The 26,100-nt window shown below is 37.5% G+C and overlaps 1 protein-coding gene across 2 annotated transcripts in view; it reads left to right on the top strand.

Moving 5' to 3' along the window:
• Nucleotides 1-26,100, top strand: part of LOC127415765 (DNA polymerase zeta catalytic subunit-like) — a 130,948-nt gene that overhangs the window by 26,518 nt on the left and 78,330 nt on the right. For both annotated transcript variants that reach the window (XM_051654656.1, XM_051654657.1), the window contains exons 2-8: nt 4,193-4,382; nt 4,751-4,825; nt 13,014-13,174; nt 16,767-16,890; nt 16,980-17,074; nt 18,635-18,739; nt 21,303-21,387. In XM_051654656.1, coding sequence (XP_051510616.1) covers nt 4,193-4,382; nt 4,751-4,825; nt 13,014-13,174; nt 16,767-16,890; nt 16,980-17,074; nt 18,635-18,739; nt 21,303-21,387 — 835 coding nt within the window. The remainder of the gene's footprint in view (nt 1-4,192; nt 4,383-4,750; nt 4,826-13,013; nt 13,175-16,766; nt 16,891-16,979; nt 17,075-18,634; nt 18,740-21,302; nt 21,388-26,100) is intronic.

The raw sequence follows: 26,100 nt of genomic DNA on the forward strand, positions 1-26,100 counted from the left end.
TCCTTTGATGTTGTTCTGGGATTGAATTGCACTTTTCACACCAAATTACATTAATCTCTAGGAGACAGAATGTGTCTCCTTCCTGAGCGATATGATGGCTGCGTGGTCCCATGGTGTTTATACTTGTGTGCTGTTGTTTGTACAGATGAACGTGGTACCTTCAGGCATTGGAAATTGCTCCCAAGGATGAACCAGACTTGTGGAGGTCCACAATTGTTTTTTTTTTTTTGTTTTTTTTGAGGTCTTGACTGATTTCTTTTGATTTCCCATGATGTTAAGCAAAGAGGCACTGAGTTTGAAGGTAGGCCTTAAAATACATCCTCAGGTACACCTCCAATTCAGTACACCTCCTATCAGAAGCTAATTGTCTAAAGGCTTGACATCATTGCTGGAATTTTCCAAGCTGCTTAAAGGCACAGATAACTTGAGTGTATGTAAACTTCTGACCCACTGGAATTGTGATAGTCAATTAAAAGTGAAACAATCTGTCTGTAAACAATTGTTGGAAAAATTACTCATGTCATGCACAAAGTAGATGTCCTAAATGACAAGCCGAAATTATAGTTTGCTAATATTAAATCTGTGGAGTGGTTAAAAAATGAGTTTTAATGTCTTCAACCTAAGTGTATGTAAACTTCTGACTTCAACTGTACTTATTGTGAAGTTATTCTTTGTTCTTTGCTCATTGCTAAAAAGAAGACTGCGACTGTTTGCGAACATTAAAACACCGTCCTAGCCATCCTAAACGCAGGGGAGGCGTTTAGAGGAGCACTTAAATATGAATAGGCACAAGACAACATCTAAAACATCAACTAATATTATTATACATTAAAATGTGTTTTCAATGACTTCATGCCTCAGTCTGTGAAGAAAATTCACATGAGATCAGTTAAAGTTGTTGTTTTAAACACAAAGATTTGTTTGATGATGATTTAAAGTATTATATTATCAGTATATAATGTGAAATTTGTCATGTTTACATTCTGCATTCATGATGCTAATGTGCTAACGCTATTAGCGGCTATAATATGCACCGATTACCATCTGTTATTGTATTTTATGATGACTTTGATACTATTGCAAAGATATAAGGCACAGGCTTAAATGAGCCTGAATACAGACAAAAGAATGATGATTAGAGATGTATCTCTAATGCGAATGTGTGAATGGCATTCGGCTGCAGATGGCACGTATAAGAGGCAGCATATCTAACAACGGTGTGAATGGCACTTTTGAGTAGATTTGGTTGCTTTTGTAGACTCTTTTTTTTATTATTATTATTTGTTTTTATCACACAACATGCTCTTGGAAAATGCCTCTTTGCGAACGATCGTACCGATGTAGATGGTGTGTTCATGTTGAGTCTTAAATTACTGAAAAACATAACCGCCCTCAAAGTAGGTTGGAGCACCGGGTCACACAAACCAGTAACATGGACCAGTGGCAGTCTGGAGGTGTTTAGCAGCCTGTACAAGAGTTAGCGCTGATGAGCTGTTAGAACCACTGCAGTGAACTCAAAAACATCCTAGTTTTGGCCAGATTAATTTGTAAATGCCTGTAAATCCCCCCCAAAAAAAAAACCCCAACAACGTGCGCATGTATGTTATTTTCCGAAGTTTGAGTTCACTTATCACGTGGCTTGTTTAGCCTCACATTCAGCTCATGAAAACACACTGTGTGATCATGAGGAAGGTTTACATCAAGATGTAGATTGGAATGCAGTTGCGGAATTTATATAAATAAAATAGTCTACTCCTCTCTTGCCGTTGCTAGCGTGCCAGTGATTACCCGTCCGCGTGCCAATACTAGCACACGTACCATAGGATGCCGACCCCTGCTCTAGAGCGTGAGGTAGAACTTCACTTCCTGTGAGTCTAGGTTTGTGTTTCAGGTTTTGCTGGCTTTTCAGATGGTTACAATCAACAGTTGGTTTGAGGCTTAAAACCTTGTTTTCTGGTGTGTGCGTGCCTTAAACAATTTTTGGCTGGGCTCAAATTGATTTTTTTTTGGCTGGAGCTTTGCTGTCTCTTTCTGTTTCTTTCTGTATTTCATTTTTCTTTGTGCCGTATTCCTCCCTCCCTTTCTCCTTCCACTCTGTTTGATCTCTCTCTCTCTCTCCCACACATACACATGTACTTTCTCTCTCACTGTTATTTAGCTAATGGTTTTCCTGCACTTAGGAGTATCACAAATCACTATACTACAGCTTGTGTCATTCAGTGCAGATCTCACACACACACATCATTTATCTCGATCACAGGCTGCATTAACATGTCGAATTGTCCCTGGTGGTTTTTAGCTGTGCTCTCTCTCTATCTCCTTGCACAATACAGAGCTGCTGTGCTCCAGTCTCTCACATGCACAGACTGAGCTTTGTATCTGGAGTCTGCTGTGTTCTCACTGTAGGAGAAACCACCAGTATTCTTCTCTGCACCTAATGTTATGATCGAATATATGGGCTTTGGCATAAAGGAGATGGTGTGTTCCTTTAGATCAGTGGTTCTGAACTGGATTTGCATTGAATGTCAAGTGGTGAACCAACACGGTACCAAAATTTATATTGTACAAAAGTAAACTAAAATGTCCTTTAAATCATACATATGGACTGCACGATTATGGCAAAAATCATAAAAGGGCGAAAAAATTGGCAGAAAATGGGTGTAAAGTTTGCAATCATCATTTCTGTCCATCTAAAAGTCAAAAGTGCTGATTAGTTTACAGGTCAAACTTTGAAATAATGATCAGAACATATAGTTCTGATTGTGGATATCTAGTTAAATTGATACTAAAAGTGTCTCAAACAAAACTCTGAACTGAATTCAAAGATTTGATTTGCCACTAACCCTGCAGGCACATGTGACTAGATAATAAAGATAATAAGAAAAAAAAAAGATAATTGTCGTAACCCTGTACGTTGTTTTCAGGTGGACTAGGGATGTCAAAAGTACCAGTAATCTGGGACCAAGTCAAGACTGAATTTTTAAAAAGATGTGACAATACCAGTGTTTATGCAGTACCGGTAGTACAGAGCACTGACTCGATACCCGTGCACTGGGGACCCGGGACCCGATTCGATTTCTTGTGGCGTGGCATTCAATATCCGAGTTGAAGGCGGGAGTGGACGGTACTTCCATGAGATGCGGACGGGAGCGGGCAGTCAGAGAATAGCCTGAAAAATCCGATGTCGATCTTTAAAAATAAAATACAAAATAATTTTTTAAATAATAAATACAAATAAATAAATAATAAAAATAAAATACACACTGTGTCATCAAAGGATGTGAAACTCAGACTAGAAAATGGTCAATTTAGTGTTAAGAAACGAACTTCAGGAAAGTCAAATTGACGTCATTTTCACACGTCATCTGATAATAGCAATAACAGAAAAATAAAACGTTCTTTCTGTACACTTGTTGTCTAGTTGTATGGCTTTTGCTGTATGTGGAAAACAAATGCAGCGTTGTGGGAACGGGAGTGGTCGGGAAGAATGTTACTTCGGGCAGAGAGTGGTTAAACATGGAGTCAAATTCGGTGGGAATGTTCGTGTGCGGGATAGAAACTTGTGGCAGCAGGATGGAAAAACCAGTCCCGTGCAGACCTCTACCTTCATGTCAAAATAAAAGCTTGATTCAACTTGCAACAGAAATATGTTAATATTTAAGTGTTGTAAAATGCTATATTCACTAAAATGAATATTCACAATAAAAATAATGATATTAAGAATGTTAAGCAATATGTCACAAGCAAATATGCTATTGTACTGAATAATAGGGCCCTACTTGAAAAATCTTTAAGCAATTTTCTGGTAATAGAAAAACAGTTCCTTCAAAGTTGAAGGAAACATGCAGTTGATTTAATTTATTATTTACATTTGATATTTAACTTTAAATAGATTATAAAAAATTTAAGTACGCTAAATAGTGTTTTCAGTAGCATATTATCATCCATTTTTGCTTTGGTATTGAAATTGGGAGTTAAGAAGTTAAACTGGTATAAAGCAAGCCAATCAGAAGAGAGCTTGCCAGATCAAAATAGTGCTTTCCATTTGTGTGTGCTATCTATCAGACAGTCGGTGAATGGACTTTGGGTGGTTCTGGCATGAATCTGATGTACCTGATATACAGTTTGCCTTTTATCAATGAGCATGGTCTCATTAAAGATGATGCTTATGATCTTCCTCTTTCATCCTCAGGACAGAAGACATGTCTTCATCTGCACGGTGTGTTCCCGTACATCTATGTGCCATATGACGGGTTTGGACAGCAGGCGGATCGATACCTGCGGCAGGTGGCCTACAGCATCGACAGAGCCCTGAACATCAGCATGGGAAACCCCTCGTCTAACACGCAGCACATTTTTAAAGTGGCTCTGGTGTCCGGCATGTATGTGGGGAAACACACACACACACACACACACACACACACACACACACACACAAGATCACTTTAAAAGTCTATGAGATTTATTATTATTTAAATGTGGAAATAAACAGTTCTAGGGTTTAAAAAAACAAAAAAGAGAGTAGAATTTATGATGTAAAATTAAGAAATATTTCAGATTATCACTTTTTCTGTGTGAACTCCAAAAGGTCAGATTTCTTTGCGTAAAAGAAGTTTGTGTAACATTGTCTAATCATGCTGCATAACATGGATCATTGGGTTTTGCAGAAAGTTGTGGAGTCCATGCCAGCTTGAGTGCATGTTGAGTGTAAGTGTCATAAACGTGGATCTTACTGACTCTCTCCCCTCAGGCCATTGTATGGATTCCATATGAAAGAAAAAGCCTTTATGAAGATTTACCTCTACAACCCTCAGATGGTCAAAAGGTGAGTCGTAGCAATCTGGGATTGAAAAGTAAGTGTATATGGGTGTGTGCTCAATAAGCTTGAATTCAGATGTGTGGAAGGTTCAACGATATACCAAAATGTACTGCTATACGATCATCATTATTTATCAAATTTCAGAACTTGACCCAGATGACAATGTGCTGCTGTTCAGCGCAGTTCAGGCTGTGTGACGTGGGGCAGAAAAGTTTGTGCGTGAGATTTTTTTATTTTTATTATTTGACGTTATTATTGTTTAATTCCGTATTTTATTTTATTAAATCAAGATTGGATGTTTAAAGGAATAATTTTCCCAAGAATGAAAATTCTGTCAGTATTCACTCACCTAATATCACTACAAACCCGTATGGCTTTTTGTTAATCTGTGGAACGCAGAAGGTGAATATGTTCACAGGGTTTATTTGCCATATGAAAGTTAATAGTGACTCCAGCCTGTCAGGCTCGGAAAAAAAATAACACCCTAAAACCGTAGTGAATGTAATCGATACGACTCACTGCACTATCTACACTATATTCCAAGTCTTCTGAACCTATTCGATCATTTGTGATGAGCAGAATGAAATTTAAGTCACGATTCACTCGCAGATCAAGTCAAATCATTAATATTAATTTACAGAAGTTTCAGCGGATGACATTGGACAATATCCATCACACACTGAGACAACGAGCTGTTGCTCCATCCAGTAAAAATAAGGGGTTTAAAGGTGCACTCAGCGATTCCTGAGAAACACTTTTGATATTCGAACTCAACTGCCAAAACAAACACACCCCTCCCTTCAGTGCTCCTTTGGAAGCTCCGCCCCCCAAATTCATTCCTTTTACCTCTCGGAGGCCTCTCCACCACTGAAAAGCCTCACCGATGTTGACGCGGCTCCTAGCCCTCAACTTATCATAATCCTTATTTTTTTTTTTTTTTTATATTCATCTGACATTTTTATCTTGGTCTGTTTCTCAGCCATTTGTCCTCCTTGGAGTTTAGAAAGCTCTTCTAATGATTTCCCTCTCGGTCTGCCCCCACCCCCCATCCTGTGCACACGCAAGAACCACCCCTTGTTGCTGATTGGCTGGAGTAGTGCTGGAGTTGTCCCATTTATAGAGCCAGGGCTGTGTACAAATACTAGATTTTTTTCAGCCTACCCACAGAACGGACAGCTAGCAGACTGTGAGGAGATATTTGCAGAATTTGACAAAAAGTGTATTGGATTAGAATTACTGAGTTCACCTTTAACAATTTGTCTAATAGTGGTCAATATTAGTTTATTGTATTTAGGCAGTATATTATAATTTTCACTTTCAGTGTAATTTACGTTCATAAAAACCGTGTCCCATTTCTGAGAGATTTGTCATGTGCGTGTGCAGGGATCTGCCGAACTGAAGAGTGCTCTGATGATGGACGAATGCTTATGAGAAGTGATCATTTTATTCTTTTTTTTTTTTTTTTTTTTTTTGCCAAAAAAATAAAGGACAGTTAACAATTACGCAGTAATTTGACACAATAAATATAGATTAAATTGTGTTAACACTTTACAATAAGTTTCCATTTGTTAAAATGCATTCATGTATTAGGTATCATGATTAAAAATTAAGCATATATATAGATTTTTACTGTAATTATTCATCTTCGTTAATATCAGTTAATAAAATTAGAGTAGTTCATTGTTAGTTCATAGTGTATTAACTAATATTAACATATACAAATTTTTATATCTATTAGTATGTTGAAATTAACATCAACTAAGGTTAATAAATGCTGTAAAAGTATTGTTCCTTGTTAATTCATGTTACCTAATGTTGTTAACTAAAGTTAACAAATAACCTTACTGTAAAGTGTTACCAATTGTGTTATGGTATCATTACTTTTATTGAATATTCTGGTGTGAATCTACAGATTATATGAATAAAAATTAATTAATCCTTAACGATCTGTGTATCACTCGTTCTTTTGAAATATTTAACTAAGAATCCAAAATCGAAAAGACGAAAAATTACTTGTAATTTCACTAATCATTTACAAAACCAATATTAAAAAACAAATAATGATATTAAAAAACAAATAACAACTTTATGTATTATAATCTATTTTATGCTCCAGTTAAAAATAGGAAATTAACAAAATGGCCACGGGACACTTTTCTTTTTGATAATTTGATTTGCCACCTAAAACGAAACTATAAGAAGTGAAAAAATAATTTGCACATTTAGGTGGCCCTGAAACGCCCCTTTTTCCTGATTGGTCAACCTGCAAGTCGTCTGTTCTTCCTCAATGCCGTGACAGATTAACATTTCTCTGCTGTTAAATTGTTCAGATGAATTTGTCTCGATATTAAAATTCTTTATCATATGTTGTCCAAAACGTGCCATGTTTATTGCAACTGTGCTATCTCTCTCAACACAATGCCTACAGTTTAACACACAGCTAACAGTAAAATGTTCACTGAATTCAGTCACTGATGAAGGGGATTCGCCTTCGTGCTCAAGCATGCGACTCAGCATTGGGACAATCATTGGCATGGGAAACAAGTGATAATAGTGAAAGAGATGAATATCTGCTCTCTCTCTCTCTCTCTCTCTCTCTCTCTCTCTCTCTCTCTCTCTCTCTCTCTCTCTCTCTCTCTCTCTCTCTCTATAAATATATATATATATTATATCTTTTTTTAGATGTTTATAAATTAGTTCCTTGCACTGTATGCCAAATGTAGGCCTATATGCCAAAAATTTGTGTACTCGGAAGTGACCGCAATGATCGATCATGAAAATTCTCACCTTTTAGATTTTTTTTATATAATTAAAAACAATGTCCAATTATATGTAAGCATTTCTATATTCATCAGTATTGTAATAGGCCTTGGTGTCGGGATCTGGATTTTATTTCTGTCAGACCCTTTTGAATATAACACCTTTTTGTAATTGAATGCAATTTTTTCCCCCAACCTTCAGTACTTCAGTAACTGTGTTTATAATATATAAAGTTGATGTGCCTTTGTGTAAATTTAATAGGCTACTCTTGTTTGGGTGAGGCACAAAGAGCCTGCAAAGTAACATACAAACAAGTATTTCCTGACTTAAGATAATAATTATGACACCAAGGCCTATTACAGTACTGATGAATATAGAAATGCTTAAATATAATTGGCCTTTTTTTTTATTATATAAAAAATCTAAAAGGTGTGCATTATTGCTGACACCTACATGCACACTTTGGAGTTGGTTGTATGACTAAGTCATTTGTTTCAAATGTTATTGAAGTTGTATACTCTTATGTTTTGTAAATGTTTTGGATATGTATGCTCCAATGTTGCCTGTATCTTTAGAGACGGTCCCTAAATTTGCAACTATTTGTGAATAAAGAACATCCAAATTCAAGCTAACTTTATTGCATTATTTATTTACATTTACATTGACATTTATGCATTTGGCAGACGCTTTTATCCAAAGCGACTTACAGTGCACTTATTACAGGGACAAAACCCCCTGGAGCAACCTGGAATTAAGTGCCTTGCTCAAGGACACAATGGTGGTGGCTGTGGGAATTGAACCAGCAATTACCAGTTATGTGCTTTAGCCCACTACGCCACCACCACTCCTCTATTTATTGACATGGGGACGCTTAGTCACTTGTTTCTGATTTCGCTGCAGAATCGTGGAAAAAGAAACTACATGTAGCCATGCCAGCGTAGGATCAGTATATAACGGCACATTCAGCAACATGGAAAAGCGGATCATGTTGGGTTCTGAACTCGCGACTACATTTACATTTAAAAAAAAAAAATGTATTCCTTTTTCTCCCCAATTTGGAATTCCCAATTCCCAATGTGCTCCAAGTCCTCATGGTGGTGTAGTGACTTGCCTCAATCCGGGTGGCAGAGGACAAATCTCAGTTGCCTCCGCGTCTGAGACCGTCTATCCGCACATCTTATCACGTGGCTTATTGAGCACGTTACCGCGGAGACGTGTGGAGGCTTCACGCTATTCTCCGCAGCATCCACGCACAACTCACCATGCGCCCCACTGAGAGCGAACCACATTATGAGGAGGTTACCCCATGTGACTCTATCCCCCCTAGCAACCGGGCCAACTTGGTTGCTTAGGAGACCTGGCTGGAGTCACTCAGCACGCCCTGGGATTCGAACTTGCGACTCCAAGGGTGGTAGTCAGCATCTTAACTCGCAACTACATTGGTACAGCTAGTAAAAACATGCATCAAACATCCACGCCAACCCAGCCTTGTTTTTTTTTTTTTAGATATGCAGCCAATAAGCTGCAAACAAGGAAGTCTTAAATAATGCCTAAAATAAAGACTCTGCTAACTAAATTTAGCTGACTCGATACGTGTTAACGGATTATGATAATGGCCTACTCGGACAACACATTGTTTCCTAGAGCTCCTCTAGGAAACTTATTCCTGAAAATACTCAAAACAGACACAAGCAGCGTATCTATCAACCACAAATAATGTAGTTGTATTCAATTACGTGTGATTGGCCAGGATTTGCTAACTGACGGTTATCCATCTTCATCTACCATCGTGCGTTTGAGCAGCAGCCGTCGGAGTCGCATTGGAGTGACGTCACCTCCCCTCTTCGAATGATTGGCTAGAGGAGGAGCTGCCGATCAATAACTAGTGGACCAATGGGGACGTAGAACACCCCCTGATTTACATTAAACTTTACTCACAAGTTTTGGAAAACCAAGCACAGAACTCGGAAACAAAAGCAAAGAAAAATACAGCACAAGTGTACAAAAAAATGAAAATAAGAGCAAAATTGTCAGAGCACAAAAAAACAGTAATATAACCAAGGAAAACATGATCAATTTTTCTGTTGTATTTTTTGCAGCATATTTTAAATGTTTATATATTTTTGATTCATGCTTGCTATTTATATATTTATCTGCACTAATTATTTTGATCTGCACTTATTATTTTGATCTGCGCTTTATGTATTTTTGCGCTTATTTTTTTATCTGCGCGTATTTTTTTGATACACGCTTATTATTTTTGGATCCTTGACCGCAATACTTTTGACGGGATTTTGATCCCATAGTTAGCCCCCTGAGATTTGACTGGAAATACGTAGGCTACATTCCTTTCATAGAGTCCATAGACATTATTTACGCTAGCGTCGTCTTTGATTTTGAATTGGGATGACAACGAGGCTGTGATGGATAGACTTACAGTCTCTTCAATGTGCTGTACTGCAGTTTAAAGTGTTTTTGGATCGTTCTGCGGACAAAACATTAATAAAATATCTGTCCAAGAACATTCAGTACACAAAGAACTCCAGACAACATGAGTTGTGGAAAATCAGATGTGATCAAGGAGCTTTTTACAGCTGTATACTGTTCATGCCATTGCAGAGATGGTTAGTCTCTCCCTCATAGCCTCCTTGTCATTCCCATTAAAAATCAAAGATGGCACTAGCATGAATATGATCTATTAGGGATGTGCCGGAAGCCAAATACCTTATTCGGAAAGCACAAATAATTACGTCAAATCGAATAATGAATTCTTCGAATAATATACAATTTTTCATTTACTAAATATCAAACAAGCACAGGGATAGATCAACATTTGAAATAAGCATATCTAAATGATAATGGAGTAGTGAGTCTGTGAAGCCATTATGACTAAAGTGTAAACTTTATTAATGTAAATATACATGGTGTGATCTCAAGTTTAAATGGGATGTTTAAATTGCAATCTCCATTTATTGTCATCGCAATGATTTCTCTGGCAACATGAAACGAAGCAATAAAGTCTTGATATGGTCACTTGTGATTATTAAACTGCAAAAGGCTGTAATTAAATGAGATTAATAGCCCACATGGTCTGTGTGTGCTTCAGAGTGAACAGGTGACACTGTTCTGTGTGCAAAAAATAATAATAGTAATAAAAGGTTTAATGTTATGAATTATACAAGGCATATATGCTATTTGGAAACTATAAATGGTTACATTTTAAAAATGTGATTTTCATTTAGTTATGACATACTTCTGGGTTAAGCCACGCCCACATCTGGTTATACTTTATATATGCAGATAACTTTGCCAGTGCAACAGCCCTGCTCATTTAGAAAAAAAAAAAAAACACTAAATGGCTCAAGTGTTCAACAGTGTTAAGATGGAAAAATATTAAATTTTGTCAACTCCATAGCAATTTTCAGAATAGTCGGATGGATCAAATTAAAACAGCTTGCTTTTTAGTGTGTCTGACGGAGTTGAGATGTAAGATGTAAGTTATGAAGTGAATAAATGTCAATAAAAAAAATTTTAAAAAGTTTTTATTAAAACCTGTTCCCTTACATGGTTAGCTGACACCTTTGTCTACAGATATATCAATTTCAAATTTAGTATTGAAAAATAAAAACTCAGATTTTAAACATGTTTTGTCCCTTATCTCAAGAATCAGTGTGTTATTACTTAAAACAGATTGTGTTTGTTCACTATTGTAACTTGGATGAAGATCAAACCAGATTTTACAGTGCTGTGAACAAGTAATTGCCTGATTTCTTCTATTTTGTGTAGTTTTTTTAATTTTTTTTTATTATACTAAATTGTTTTAGATCTTCAAACGAGATATAACATAAAACAAAGGCAACCTGAGTAAACAAAATGCAGTTTTCAAATATATATATATTTTTTATATTGAAGCAAAAAAATTATCCAACTTGTATCACCCATGTGAAAAATGAAGTGCCCCTTTGAACTTAATAGCTAGTTGTAACCAAACGCTTCCGATAACTGGAGATCAGTCTTTCACAATGCTGTGGTGGAATTTTGGCCCTCTCTTCTTTGCGGAACTGCTTTAGTTCAGCCACATTGGAGGGTTTTCGAGCACGAACTGCCCGCTCAATCAGGTTCAAGCCAGGGCTTTGACTAGGCCTCTCCAAAATGTAATTTTGCTTTATTTGAGCCATTCAGAGGTGGTCTTACTCCTATGTTTTGGATCATTGACTTGCTGCATAATCCAGTTGCGCTTGAGCTTCAACTCAATAACTGATGACCGGACGTTCTTTAGGATTTTCTGGTCGAGCGCATCAAAGCATCCCCACACCATCACACTACTTTTTTGTGACTTCCTGGATCAGTCGTCGCTGTGCTCTTTGAGGATTTTTGGAAGGTTGGCCACTTCTGGGAAGGTTCACTACTGTGACAAGTTTTCTCCATTTGGAGATAATGGCTCTCACTGTGGTTCTTTGGAGTTCCAGAGCCTTTGAAATAGCTTTGTAACCCTTTCCAGACTGATGTATTCAATCACCTTTTTCTTCATCATTTCTGGAATTTCTTTTGACCTTGCTATAGTGTGCTACTGGGTGAGACCTTTAAGCCAACTTGATGCTGTTGAAAGTTCTATTTAGGTATTGAACAGGGCTGGCAGTAATCAGGCCTGGGTGTGTCTATCCCAGCTGAACCCCATTATGAATGCAGTTTCATAGATTTGGGGATTTGTTAACTAATGCAAATACTTCTTCACACAGGCCCAGTTGGTATTGGATAACATTTTTACTTCAATAAATAACATTATCATTTAAAAAATGTATTTTGAGTTTACTCAGATTGCCTTTGTTTTATGTTAGATTTTGTTTGAATTTTTGAAACAATTTAGTATGAGCTATATACAAAAACAGAAGAAATCGGGATGGGGGCAAATACTTTTCCACAGCACTGTAAGACAAATTTATACATAAATGCTGGTAATTCCAAAGGGTTCTTATACTTTTTCTTGCTGATGTATAAACCCATTTTTATTGATTTTCCAGAAAAATTATTATATCCTGATATATATATATCATTGTCATGATATAAGATTTGGGTCATATCGCCCATCCCTAGTCTAAGGCCCTTTTTTTATCGCCTTGGTATCGATACAACCCTAGATGTATGTGTGTGGTTAGTATGTAGCACGGGTTTACTTTTGATAGTTGGTAACTCAACCCATGTGTGTGTTGATTGAATGCACTTCAGATAATAGCCCTGGTGGCCCAAGCATCTCTATTGAGCAGACTGTGTCTTTTTTTAGCTCTTAAAGCCATTAGCCACTCACTGGAAGCTGCGCAGCGGAACTGAGACAGATGCGTTGTCCTCACTAATCTTACACCAGGGGTGCTCAATCCTGGCCCTGGAGATCTACCTTTTAGTTCTGATTGTTTGTGTGTGTTTTGTGTGTCTGTAGGGTGTGTGAGCTCCTGCAGGGCGGCGCCGTCATGAATAAGAGTTTTCAACCCCACGAGGCTCATATACCCTTCCTGCTGCAGCTCTTCATCGATTACAACCTCTACGGAATGAACATGATCAATCTCGCCGCTGTCAAGTTTCGCAAGAGCCATGTGAGAGGTAATGCATGCACGCGCTCATGCAAGAGCATGTGTCTGACTTTTGTCTCTTGAGTTGCTCAGGGTCCAGACAGAAACTGCACTCTATGATCAAAAGGGACATTCTAGGGAATTCTGTCCTTCCAACTTTTTGACAACAGTTTGGGTAAGGCCCTCTTCTGTTCCAGCTTGACAGTGCCCCAGTGCACAAACAGAGGTCCCGACCATGTGCTGTGCAAATGGGTCTTATCAGAGCAAACACGATCACAATGATGGTGATCCGTGAATTATGCTATTCATGCCATATTCTTTATGGAGGCTACACATCCAAAATAAGCTGAGAACAGTTATGATAAATAAAATGTATTGCTGTTTTATACAGATCAAATTCACATTGACCAACTTATTAACATAACAAAACTAAACAGGTATTAAGTTAAGAAATTGTACATAGAAATCAAGCAACGTGACAAACTCTCCTATTACAATGACTGCTGTAACTGCTGTAACACCACAAGTTAAGTGCGAGCTCACTGACGCTCAGCGCAGATTTCTGCAGTATTGTGAATGCCCTCATTATAAAATAAGCTGTCTCAACAGCACAATAAATCAATTATTTACACCACATCTATGCAGGGTTCCCACATGTCCTGGAAAACCAGGAATTTTGCTATGCAGTTTTCCATTAATAGAAAAGTCATGGAAAATTAGAAAAATACCTAAATGTCCTGGAAAATAATTGTTTGTTCTGGGAAGTATTTTAGTGAACGAATTCATGTCACACATCCTCTGCTCTTCTGCTGTCTTCTCTGCTTTACTCGTACAAAAAAGTGCAAGTATTGATATAGTACAAAATAAGATTTTTTTTTTTTCATTCCAACATTGCTGTTAACCAAAAAACATTTTAGTTATAAACTTTAGACAACGATGATGCTTGGATCACTGATTTTTGAAAGTTAATTTATGCCCTGGGTTGGTGGCGTGGTGAATAGTCCTTAATACCTTGGGATGTGAATGACTTTTCAATAATTCAATGATTGGTGTCTGCTTATACCACTTGTTGTTACCACTTGTAGTATGCAGAAAACATGGACAGAATAACGTAATCTAGTTATAAAAATAGCATTAGCTCTAAAACGCAGGAAGTCATTGAATATGATATATTTGGACAAGTTTAATTGCACAGTTAATCAAATTAAAATTGTGACATGTCCTAGTGTGATAATGAAACCGCAAAAGTATGTGATTTATTTAAATAAATATATAATCTGCAAGTGATGCTCACTTCAAATTGAATGTGTAAAGCCAGCCGCTCATACACTGAAAACTCATGCACTGGAGTAACAGCAGGTAATTGCGAGGTAGTGTGAGAAAAACAGACCTGTTTAATTCAGGCGGTAATATAATCATAGAGTACGTCGAATTTCCGTAACCACCTCAGGGAAAACTAGTCTGCTCCAAAAAAGGGCATATGTGTGTTTGTGTATCTCCCAGCATGAGACTGACATATATTACAGACTTAATGACCCACCAGGAAATCCTGTCCATCCGGAGATTTCACTCTCTCTCACACACACACACACACACACACACTCTCTCCACCAGCAAATCTCCTCACACAAAAGGTGTGTTGGAGTGTAAGAGCCTTGTAAGATGATATGAATGTGAGTAGTCAGCCTTAACAGCATCAGCCTCTTCAAGCAGAGTTAGTGCACCTGTGTTCTTCTGTCTGAGTAGAGCCTTCGATAAAAAGGCCTGTAGAAGAGCATACGAGACATGCATGTACAGTTGAAGTCAGAAGTTTACATACACTTAGGCTGAAGTCATTAAAACTCTTTTTTTTAACCACTCCACAGATTTAATATTAGCAAACTATAGTTTTGGCAAGCAGTTTAGGACATCTACTGTGTGCATGACGAGTAATTTTTCCAACAATTGTTTACAGACAGGTTGTTTCACTTTTAATTGACTATATCACAATTTCAGTGGGTCAGAAGTTTACATTCACTGTTAACTGTGCCTTTTAAGCAGCTTGGAAAATTCCAGAAAATTATGTCAAGCCTTTAGCCAGTTAGCTTCTGAAAGGCTAATTTGAGTCAATTGGAGGTGTACCTGAGGATGTATTTTAAGGCCTACCTTCATACTCAGTGCCTCTTTGCTTGACATCATGTGAAAATCAAAAGAAATCAGCCAAGACCTCAGAAAAAAAAAAATTGTGGACCGCCACAAGTCTGGTTCATCCTTGGGAGCAATTTCCAAACGCCTTAAGGTACCACGTTACGCGTACAAACAATAGTACGCAAGTATAAACACCATGGGACCACGCAGCCATCATACTGCTCAGGAAGGAGGCATTCTGTCTCCTAGAGATGAACGTAGTTTGGTGCGAAAAGTGCACATCAATCCCAGAACAATAGCAAAGGACCCTGTGAAGATGCTGGAGGAAACAGGTAGACAAGTATCTATATCTACAATAAAACGAGTTCTGTATCGACATAACCTGAAAGGCTGCTCAGCAAGGAAGAACCCAATGCCACAAAACTGCCATAAAAAAGCCAGACTATAGTTGCAAGTGCACATGGGGACAAAGATCTAACATTTAGGAGAAATTTGCTCTGGTCTGATGAAACAAAAATGTAACTTTTTGGCCATAATGACCATCATTATGTTTGGAGGAAAAAGGGTGAGGCTTGCAAGCCAAAGAACACCATCCCAACCGTGAAGCATGGGGGTGGCAGTATCATGTTGTGGGGGTGCTTTGCTGCAGGAGGGACTGGTGCACTTCACAAATTAGATGACATCATGAGGAAGGAAAATTATGTGGATATACTGAAGCAACATCTCAAGACATCAGCCATGAATTTAAAGCTCGGTCACAAATGGGTCTTCCAAATGGACAATGACCCCAAGCATACCTCCAAAGTTGTGGCAAAATGGCTTAAGGACAACAAAGTCAAGGTGGCCATCACAAAGCCCTGGCCTCAGTCCGATAGAAAATTTGTGGGCAGAACTGAAAAGGTGTGTGCGAGCAAGGAGGCCTACAAACCTGACACAATTACACCAGTTCTGTCTGGAGGAAGGGGCCAAAATTCCAACAACTTATTGTGAGAAGCTTGTGGAAGGCTACCCAAAACATTTGACCCAAGTTAAACAATTTAAAGGCAATGCTACTAAATACTAACAAAGTGTATGTAAACTTCTGACCCACTGGGAATGTGATGAAAGAAATAAAAGCTGAAATAAATCATTCTCTCTACTATTATCCTTAAAGTAGTGATCCTAACTGACCTAAGACAGACAATATTTTCTACGATTAAATGTCAGGAATTGTGAAAAACTGAGTTTAAATGTATTTGGCTAAGGTGTATGTAAACTTCTAACTTCAACTGTACATGGATTTTCAGATTTGTGATTGGTTTCTCCTGCTGTAAACGATACAAATTCAGGTAAACTCTGCATTTTAGCTAGGATGTATAATGGAAAGCAAGATTAATTAATCGGCATATCACATGTTTAATTAAAAAAAATTATCAGTTGAATTAATACAGCACTTATACTGTACAGTATATGCTACAAAAGTTCACAGTTTCTCTCTCCCTCTGTCTCTCCACAAGGAGATCATAGGTCCAGTAAGATCAATGACACCATCCCATTGAGGAGTCCCTGCACATCCAAATTCAATGACAGTGGGCTGAGGGACACAGTGTGCACTCGCTGGGAGGAAGACAACATACCAAGGTGCGTGTTGGTGCCAGACAACATTGGTTTGGAGACAATAATATTACATTTTGCCTTTTATTTCATATGGGTGTATTTGTGTTTTGCAGTTCTCTGATTCTAGAGGAGGTGGAACGCATGAGTGTGTGTGAACTGGAGGTTGATGCCGTGGCTGCTGATATTCTCAACCGACTTGAAATTGAGAGTAAGGATTGAACTAAGAAATGTGTGTTGTGTGTGAGTGAGAGAGAGAGATACTGGCTCTGTTCCAAAACCTATTGAGCTGCCCTCTAAGACTGCATTTGTAGGCAATATATGCATACCTTTTCAGTTTATTTAAACTGTAAATATATTTTATCCAGTATTGAAAAGTATTGATAGAAAAGAGCTTCATCTCATTTAAATGCACTTATTTTTGACTAATCGAAGAAATATTTGAAGAGGAATTGATTACCCAAATAATCATTAATTGCAGCCCTACTGATTTGAAATGTGTTATTGAAGCATAATCTTGATGAGCACTTTTGGAGATTTCGGTCATTTCCCATTCAAGTAGATGGGAGCTGTACTTGTATGCATATTGCCTACATAGAAGATAGCTGCCTAAGTTCATTACCAAGATGACCACTGAACAAACTTGCTTTAAAGGGACTTTGATCAGACTCTGTTGGAATAAACCGATTGTTGAGTCTCTTGTGAGGAGTGCTAGGCTATTTGTTGCTCGTGAGCAACCGTTAAAAGAGTTGCTGCCCAAAGTATTTGGCTGTGTGTGTCTGAATTTGCATACTGTTAGAGTATGTACTGCATTCGATGAAGGAAGCACTTCTTAGCTGTTAAAAAAGTACATTCTGTAGGTATTCAGGTGAAAAGTATGAATACGTTCTCAGACATACTTCATCCGGGAATTTGGGCATTTTCCCGTGACTTGAATATATAAGGTATTAACAGCAACCGCAAAAATAATTAACTCTAGTTTTGTTGAACAAGTACAATTTTCAACCACAAGGCACAACTTTATTGCCATTTATTACATGGGTTTCTGAAATCCTCAATTGTGATCAGTGGTCAGTGGCGCCATCTAGCGGTCTGATATTTCTTAGTAACAGCCGCACATAATGAGATTAAATCGTATCAGACCACTCATCCGGGTATTGCGAGTCATCTTTCGTATTTTCCGGATTACTGTGTGATCTCTACAAGTAAGCTAATAAAATTATTTCAACTGAAATCAAAGTTTCATGTCCATTTATTTATTTATTTATTTATTTATTTGGCAGGTAGTCTTGTAATAAGCAGGATAATGAGAAGTCAGACAGTCAATAATTACAAAATAAACACCAACAGAGGTGGATTTCACCTGTTCATAAATTCAGTGCAAATCAATATTTTATGTCCATTTATTTATTTGGTTTGTAGCCGTGTAATAAGCTGGATGATATATATAGTCAGCCGGTTGTTTCACTTCAGGGTCCTGATCACGGGTTTATTTTGCGATAACAACTGGCTGACTGCACATTATCCCTCACATATAGCACTTACCATTGAAAAGAGCCGCCCAACTTGCGGTTTTCCACCGTTTTTTAAACTTTCACATTTTGTACATGTCGCCTCCAGTGACAGTGGGGCAGCTTAGTAGAGTTTGGAACTGAGCTGTTGTGTGCTAGAGACATGAGAAAAGTAGACCGTAATGAGCCAACATTGCCATCTATTTGTGCGATGGGTGATGCAGCAGTGCACCTGTGCTTAAAAACTGTGTTGTGCTCAGATCAGATTGGGAGGAACCCTGGTCTACAGGCCATCTGGGAGGATGAGAAACAGCGACGACGAGAGCGAAGTCAAAGCTCTCAGATCGACATGCCTGAGTCACAGGGTGAGAGACACTGACATATATGTCAGTGACAAGGTGTTCTGACTGACTTTTTCATGTCCTCAGTGTTTTATGTGTCACTCACCAAAAAGTGTCCAGATATGCCTTTGTACAAGGTGCTGTGAGTTGCAGAAGCATTGTTTTAATAGTGTGAAATAATGAAAATGGACATAAGGCTGTTTTCACACTTGGGCCTATTGCTTTGAACCCAATTTTAATCATGAAAAAGTCATGGATATTGATAAAATCTTAAGTCATATAAAAGTTTTTTATAGTGAATAAATATTTTTCTATTTATGTTCTGCTCTAAAATATTTAAATGCTTAGATTTTTCCTTTGTGTAGAGTAAAATTTGCTTGCAAGCCTTAGTGATAAGCGATTTATGTGTGAATTCTTTTGAATTGTTTCTTCACTGCAAAACATTTTTTTTCTAGTATTCGAGTATTTCTCTAGTTTAAATTATTATTGTCTTATTTTCTAGTAAAAATATCTAAACATCCTTAAAACAAGAAAAAAAATACTTGAAGCAGAATGACACCGAAATTAAAACGAGAAAAATTTTGGCCAATGGGAAATAAAATGTAAAGAAATTAAACTTGTTTTTCCTTTGAATTTTTTATCCCATTTGCAAGTAGTTTTTTCTTGTTGCAAGCATAAACAATACTGAATTTTGTTGGGTTTCTCTGAAAATAGCACAAAATATCCTGTCATTTTCCATCTCAAGTTAATTTATTTTGTTTTAAGGATGTTTAGGTCAGGGCTGTCGATTTAATGCATTAATTTAGTGTGATTTAATTATATAAAAAAAATCATGCTAAAGTTAAATAAATTAACACAATTATGTTCCCTGACCCATATGTAAATTCCGTAATAAAAGTACCATCGGAGCAATTCAAGCTTGAAGTACATTGTTTTTTTATTTTTATTTTATTGTGTGTGTGTTTTTATGACCTTTGTCAGCGGGGGGCAATCAGTGCACCTCAACAAACCTCACAGGCAATGCAGCCACAGAAGGAGAGCCAGTCACACACGACGCAACACGGTCTTGACCGCTGGACAATGCACAACAGAATGCAGGGATTTCGAGATGCGACTTACAAAGTTTCATCTACTTTTAACTTGACACAGTGCATGAGATGCTCCACAAGTGTCTGTCTGACGCATATGTTTATAGAACAAACGTTTAAAAATAGTGCCGACGGAATGCAAGAACGCGTCCTGTGAGAACAGGACAGATTGACGGAACTCCATTGCAAAATTAAATACTGTTGACTGCATGCTTATGTTCAATGCAGTGCGAAAAAGTCAATTTTCTTAATTAGTATTTTTGTCCTGTTTTCAAAAATAAGTATTCTTAAAACAAGATATATTTACTTTACAAGAAAAATGGCATAAGATACTAAACAAAAATCGAGAGTTCATGGCCAGTTTGCTGTAAATTTGCTGCAAATTTGCCACTGATCATTTTCGCATGAAAATGAGCTTTGCGTAAAACTAGCTGCAAATTGTCCATTTGTTGCCAAAAGTTTGCTGCATGTTCACCCCTACCGGTGATGAGCTGCAAACTTCTGGCAAACATTTGCAGCGAATCACAAGCTCATTTGAATGTGAAAATAATGAGTGGCGAATTCGCGGCACATTTGAAGTAAGTTTGCGGCTAGTTTGCCAGAACTTTAGATTTTTTGTAAGTGTTGTGTTTAGAGAAATCTGACGATTAAGTAAACTTTATGCTTTAAACAAGAAAATAAATTTTCCATTTGTGTAAGAAAAACAAACTTGTTTTCCCTTTGAAATAAGTAAAATTTTCTTACCCCATTGGCAATTTAAGCATAAACCTCACTAAATTTAGTTAGATTTTTCTGAAAACAAGACAAAATATCTAATGCCATTTTGCTTGTCAAGTAAAAGTATCTTGTTTTAATAATGTTTAGATATTTCTACTGGTAAACAAGACAAAAATACTTCTATACTTTTTTTTTTTTTTTTTTTTTTTTGCAGTGTGATATGAGAATAAACAATATATTTAGTGAGTGCTTTACTCGTCTGCCACAATAATGCAATAATAATCTAAATTTGAATATCATATATATATATATATATATAATTTGAAATATAGTGAATTATCTTTATTTAGGGGCCTCATCAAATTTACATAATTGTGATTAATTGCAATTAATTTATTGGTATGTCATATAATTAATTCTATTGAAAATTTTAATTGCCCTAGTTTAGATATTTTTACTGGGAAAAAAGACAATGATTCAATATTGAATCGGTCTGATTTTGAATGATTTTTAAACATCCTTAGCTAGTAAACACCAAAGAAGAATTGAAAGGTCATGGAAAAATCATGGAAAGTCATTGGTCAAAAAGTGTGGGAACCCCGTTTGGAACAGCACAGGAGTCAGGCACAGGGACAAACTGTATATCAGATCCCTGTTTTCAAACAACTTTGATCTGCACTCTATTGTAAAAATGTAAAAATTATTTTTTTGTGAAATCTTGAGCACCACTATTACTATGAAATTGTTGCCTAACTTTGTTTTCTACTGCCTTGCCATTTTAGATCGAGACTTTGTGGAGTTTGCGGAGAGTGAAAGAATCTTCATGAAGAGATTTCAGGAAATTCTCAGGGAAAATGAAATTGACATGTGAGTGAAACCTGTCATGTTCAATATATCTTTATTATCCGTTCTTAAGGTGGAACGGATGAGTCAGTTCTTTGCAATGAATAAGACGAACCAGCACACAAATGATGGTCTAAATGATTAATTAGCAAATTGGTCTGAATCAAATACGTTTTTAAAAGTCCTGATCCTGTAATCACAAATTTCTAGCAAGTTCATGGAAAAGTCATGGAGTGTGAGAACACTGTGTGTGTGTGTGTGTGTGTGTGTAACAAATGTGAAAGAGATGTTGAGGGAAGAAGAGATTCCAGTGAGATGTTTTATGTTCTCCTGGCAGCTGCATCGTGCCACAAAAGTCATTAAGCAGAAGACTAATTAACAGAGAGAGAAGGCGTCTGACACAGCTGATCTCATGAGACCCATTCCAGCAAGATGTGTGGTACAGAGATGTAGATTCACCAAAATTATTAGCACTATTTGTGATTGCTTTCATGCAGCAATAAAGAGAGCATACATAGTTTTTCACTTGTTGTATAGTGACAAGGAATAGTTAACATAAAAATAATTCTGTTACCATCACAAACCCTCATGTTATTTCAAACCAATATGACTTTCTATAATAGAACTTTCATGGTGCAAATTAAAAGAGATGCTATGGAAGTGAATGGTGACTGAGGCTGTCTTCCTTTTTGTGTTCCACGGAAGAAAGTCATATGAGTTTGGAACAACATGAGGTTTTATAAATAATAATAGAAGGTTAATTTTTGGGTGAACTATCCCTTTATCCCGTGGGTGGGGCAAGAAGCGGGAAATTTGACTTAAGACTGTGGAGACTGAATCAGAATTGAGGCGAACGATTATCACAGTCACATAAAAAGAGAAAAGTGTCATTTGATTGCGATTACACACCTGATTATTAGTGCAAGTGAAAAGAACTGCTTATAACGTCTCATAACACTTCCTATCATGCTTTGAACTCTATTTACTATCTCCTTTACTAAGACCTGAATCAATACGTAAATGAATGAATGTTAAGTTATTAGCTTTAATTTATCTTGGAGCAAACGTAAGTGTCCTCGCTGATGTTATACATGTTCATTTGGGAATGAGGAATGACACGGTGTAATCCATAGCATGCTCTTTTCGAGATTTATTGAAATATTAAAAAAATAAATAAAAAAAAACTGCGTGTCATTTTATGGATCATTTCTGTAAAATTCTGCTTAAAACAGCACAAACAAACATCACTCCTGTAAACTCATGTGGGAAAAAAAAAGCAAGCGCTTGTCAGAGAAATGCTGCACGGCAACAATTGCTAAGATAGTATTGGTCAGAAATGCTTTTAAGGTGGGGCTTAGCAGAGGCTCAGTTACGAAGTGAAATATGATCTCTGTACGACAACAAAGACATGTCTGCTTCGATTACTGCTCCTTCAAGCCCCAAGTAGCCACAAGCTCTATATCAACTCTTACCTTAGGTTGTTTTCTTTAAAATAAGCAATTTTATTTACCTGTCTGTGAGCTTGCTTGGTTAAATAATCCAGTGCTATACCTAAGATGTCCAAAACAAAATTGCAATCCAACAAAAAAGCATGATAAACAAATCATTGGCAGAATATAAAAGCTTTGCAATGACACCTAGATTATTGAGCTTGTAGTCCATTCAGAGGCCGGGATATTCAAAGAAACAATGGGGAATATGCATGCCATTCCAAATAGACTGGATGTCTATGGTGTGAGTGCGCCACCTACATTTTAGATCTGCATATTGTGATGGAAGGTGAAAGAGAAAAAAAAACTTCCTAGTACTTGCTGCCATCTAGTGAAATTAAAGATATAGCAAACAGAACCAGAATTTCATGCTTACAAATTTAGGACAATTTAGGTACTGGAAAATAAGACCAATTTTTTGCAATTAGTCCACTGGATCTGTGTGAGGTGAGGCTAATAATTTTGGGAGAGAAAATTGCAGGCAGCACCCAAAAAATTAAGTTTATATTCAGATAACAGATTCTCTGAAAACAAACATTAATATCTTACTCAGTCACGCTTCTCATGTAAATGAGGTATTTAGAAATTTTTACTGGGACTACAAGACAACAGTTTAGTGCAGTGCAGACATTGTTAATGGTTTGCTGGAATCAAGTATGTTGTCAAATGTAATGTTTAGCCTCTGATTTTGGCAGAGCTAATTGGCAGCAGTTAAACGGTAAGACAACAGCAACCTTGTGCAGTCAGATTCTGGAATCAACCCAAAACTGCTGGCAGACTGCCAGCCTCTTGTCATCCAAACTTCCACATGTATGCATGTACACACTCAATGTCCTCTGATGAAGAAAGGCGGATGCTAATAAAAGCAGATAGCATGAATGTGTGTTCTCAGGGGGCTCTCGATGCGGAGGAGGGGGGGAGGAGGGTGCTGTTGTGAGAAAAGTAGGCCCTGTTTACATCTGATATTAAAAGGGATAGCTAGTTTTTGCGTTTTCACAAAACATTTTGGGCCTCGTTTACTCCTGTATGTAGTGCTGTGTACTTGTGGTCAGGTAACCGGAAAATTATGTTTAAGCTAATGTAAGTTATTATCTTTCCCCCCCGTTTGGTTTTTGCAATATCTATAAGCCATTTGTAGTTTGTTTTCACCCAACAGTGTAACACTGTGATTCTGTGGCACTATAAAAATATTGCTCTGTTTGTGTAAATGACTGTCTAGCGCAACACCGACACAATAGTGTGAGTTTGAAGCGTAGCTCTCTGTTTGGGTGGGAGTCTCGAGACTGACTACCTGTTTTAACAACAAATGGAAGACAGGAAGCTTATTGGAATCTGTTTGAAGACAGGTTTTTTTTTTTTTTTTGCAGTTCTGTTTGGTAATGCTAATGACACAGAAATCACATATTTCAGAATCAGAATAGTTTTAGTGGCCAGGATTTCTCTTACGAGGAATTTGACTTGGCAATTGCTTAAGAAGGACATCAATTAAGAAATATAACAAAACAAAGCAAAAAACAAAATGGACAGTTTTCCTTAAGTTTAAAAACAATAAAACAATACAGTACCTACAAATATGTGCAAATAAAGCATGAACGGTGACATTGAGATGTGCAACAGTGTATGGCATATAAACAATTACATCAGTATGGGTGTATGTTCTGTGTATGGGTAGTAAAGTGCAGGTTCACGTGTACAGATATATAAATTAGTTGTAAGAACACAGTTCTAGGGAAGAAACTGTTCTTATGTCTTGTTGTTTTAAAGGGGTCATGTCATGAGAAATCAAATTTTCCTTAATATTTTGACATATAAGAGGTCTTTCTGCTATAAAAACCTACTGTAAATTTCAGAACTCAAAACTTAATTCCCAACGCAATAAAAGCATTTATTGAAACCAAGCTGCCAAAACGCCTCGTTCTCTACTTCAGTAATATTGTGATGTCACAAAGGGTACTCATTAATTCATGACTGCCTCTATAGCAACAACATCACCTACTTTACATCATCGCACCCTTGGCCCCGCCCACTGGCCCTGGGACTCAGTTCGTAAATGCAGAGAGAGCGAGAGAGAGCGCACGCAAGCAGGGCAAATAGTGTGGTCTTAACTATTCCTAAACACCAAATGAGACCCATATGGACCATTTTTAATCATTTTAGTATATAAACATGGACTTACACATCTCTTCATGTCTCTGGCGCCGCTTCTAAAAGACACGGTGTCAAATTGCAACAAATTACAAAGGTTTTAGCCATTCTGTTACATTCAGCTGCTGCCATTTGTTGTTGTGTGCACAAACTACTTATACTGTTCTTTCGCCCATCTGGGGCAGACCCTCAGTCACACCTCACTGGTCAAATGCACAAATGACCCGTAACATTCATAATTATAAAATAACCTAAATAAATGCACATGACTAAAATTTAGTAGCGCCTGTGCATGCAGCGCAAAATGGAACAGGAGATCTGTTTACCGTTTACTGCAACGGACACTTCCATGGTAGACAGCATCATTTTGTAAAATTTTTTTTTTTATTTCTCCCCTTTTCTCCCCAATTTGGAATGCCCAATTCCCCATGCGCTCTAAGTCCTTGTGGTGGCGTAGTGACTCGCCTCAATCCAGTTGGCAGAGGACGAATCTCAGTTGCCTCCAAGTCTGAGACCGTCAATCTGCGTATCTCATCACGTGGCTTGTTGAGCACGTTACAGCGGAGACACAGCACGTGTGGAGGCCCACGCTATTCTCCGTGGCATCCACGCACAACTCACCAAGCGCCCCACCGAGAGCGAGATCCACATTTTAGCGACCATGAGGAGGTTACCCCATGTGACTCTACCCTCCCTAGCAACCGGGCCAATTTGGTTGCCTAGGAGACCTGGATGGAGTCGCTCAGCATGCCCTGGATTCGAACTCATGACTCCAGGGGTGGTAGTCAGCGTCTTTACTCGCTGAGATACCCAGGCCCCGGTAGACAGCATCATTGATTATAATAGGTTCTATTGCTTTTTTGCGATGCGCCTCTCACCTCCAGTTGTGCTTGAGATGAATAGTTAAATATATTTGGATGCAGTATGTTGGAGCTGTGTTTTGTAACCCTGAAATGTAGTTTTATAGTATTGTGGGGTTGTTCATTCTCTTCCGATTGAATTTTAAATATGGCTCCTTTTTTTTTTGAGGGTCTGCACGATGTTAGCCAATCAGAACAAAGGGCATGTACGTTAATGTTTAAAGGAGGCCAGAACCAAGTGT

This window comes from Myxocyprinus asiaticus, chromosome 25 (genome assembly GCF_019703515.2).
Source record: "Myxocyprinus asiaticus isolate MX2 ecotype Aquarium Trade chromosome 25, UBuf_Myxa_2, whole genome shotgun sequence".
Lineage (NCBI taxonomy): Eukaryota > Metazoa > Chordata > Actinopteri > Cypriniformes > Catostomidae > Myxocyprinus > Myxocyprinus asiaticus.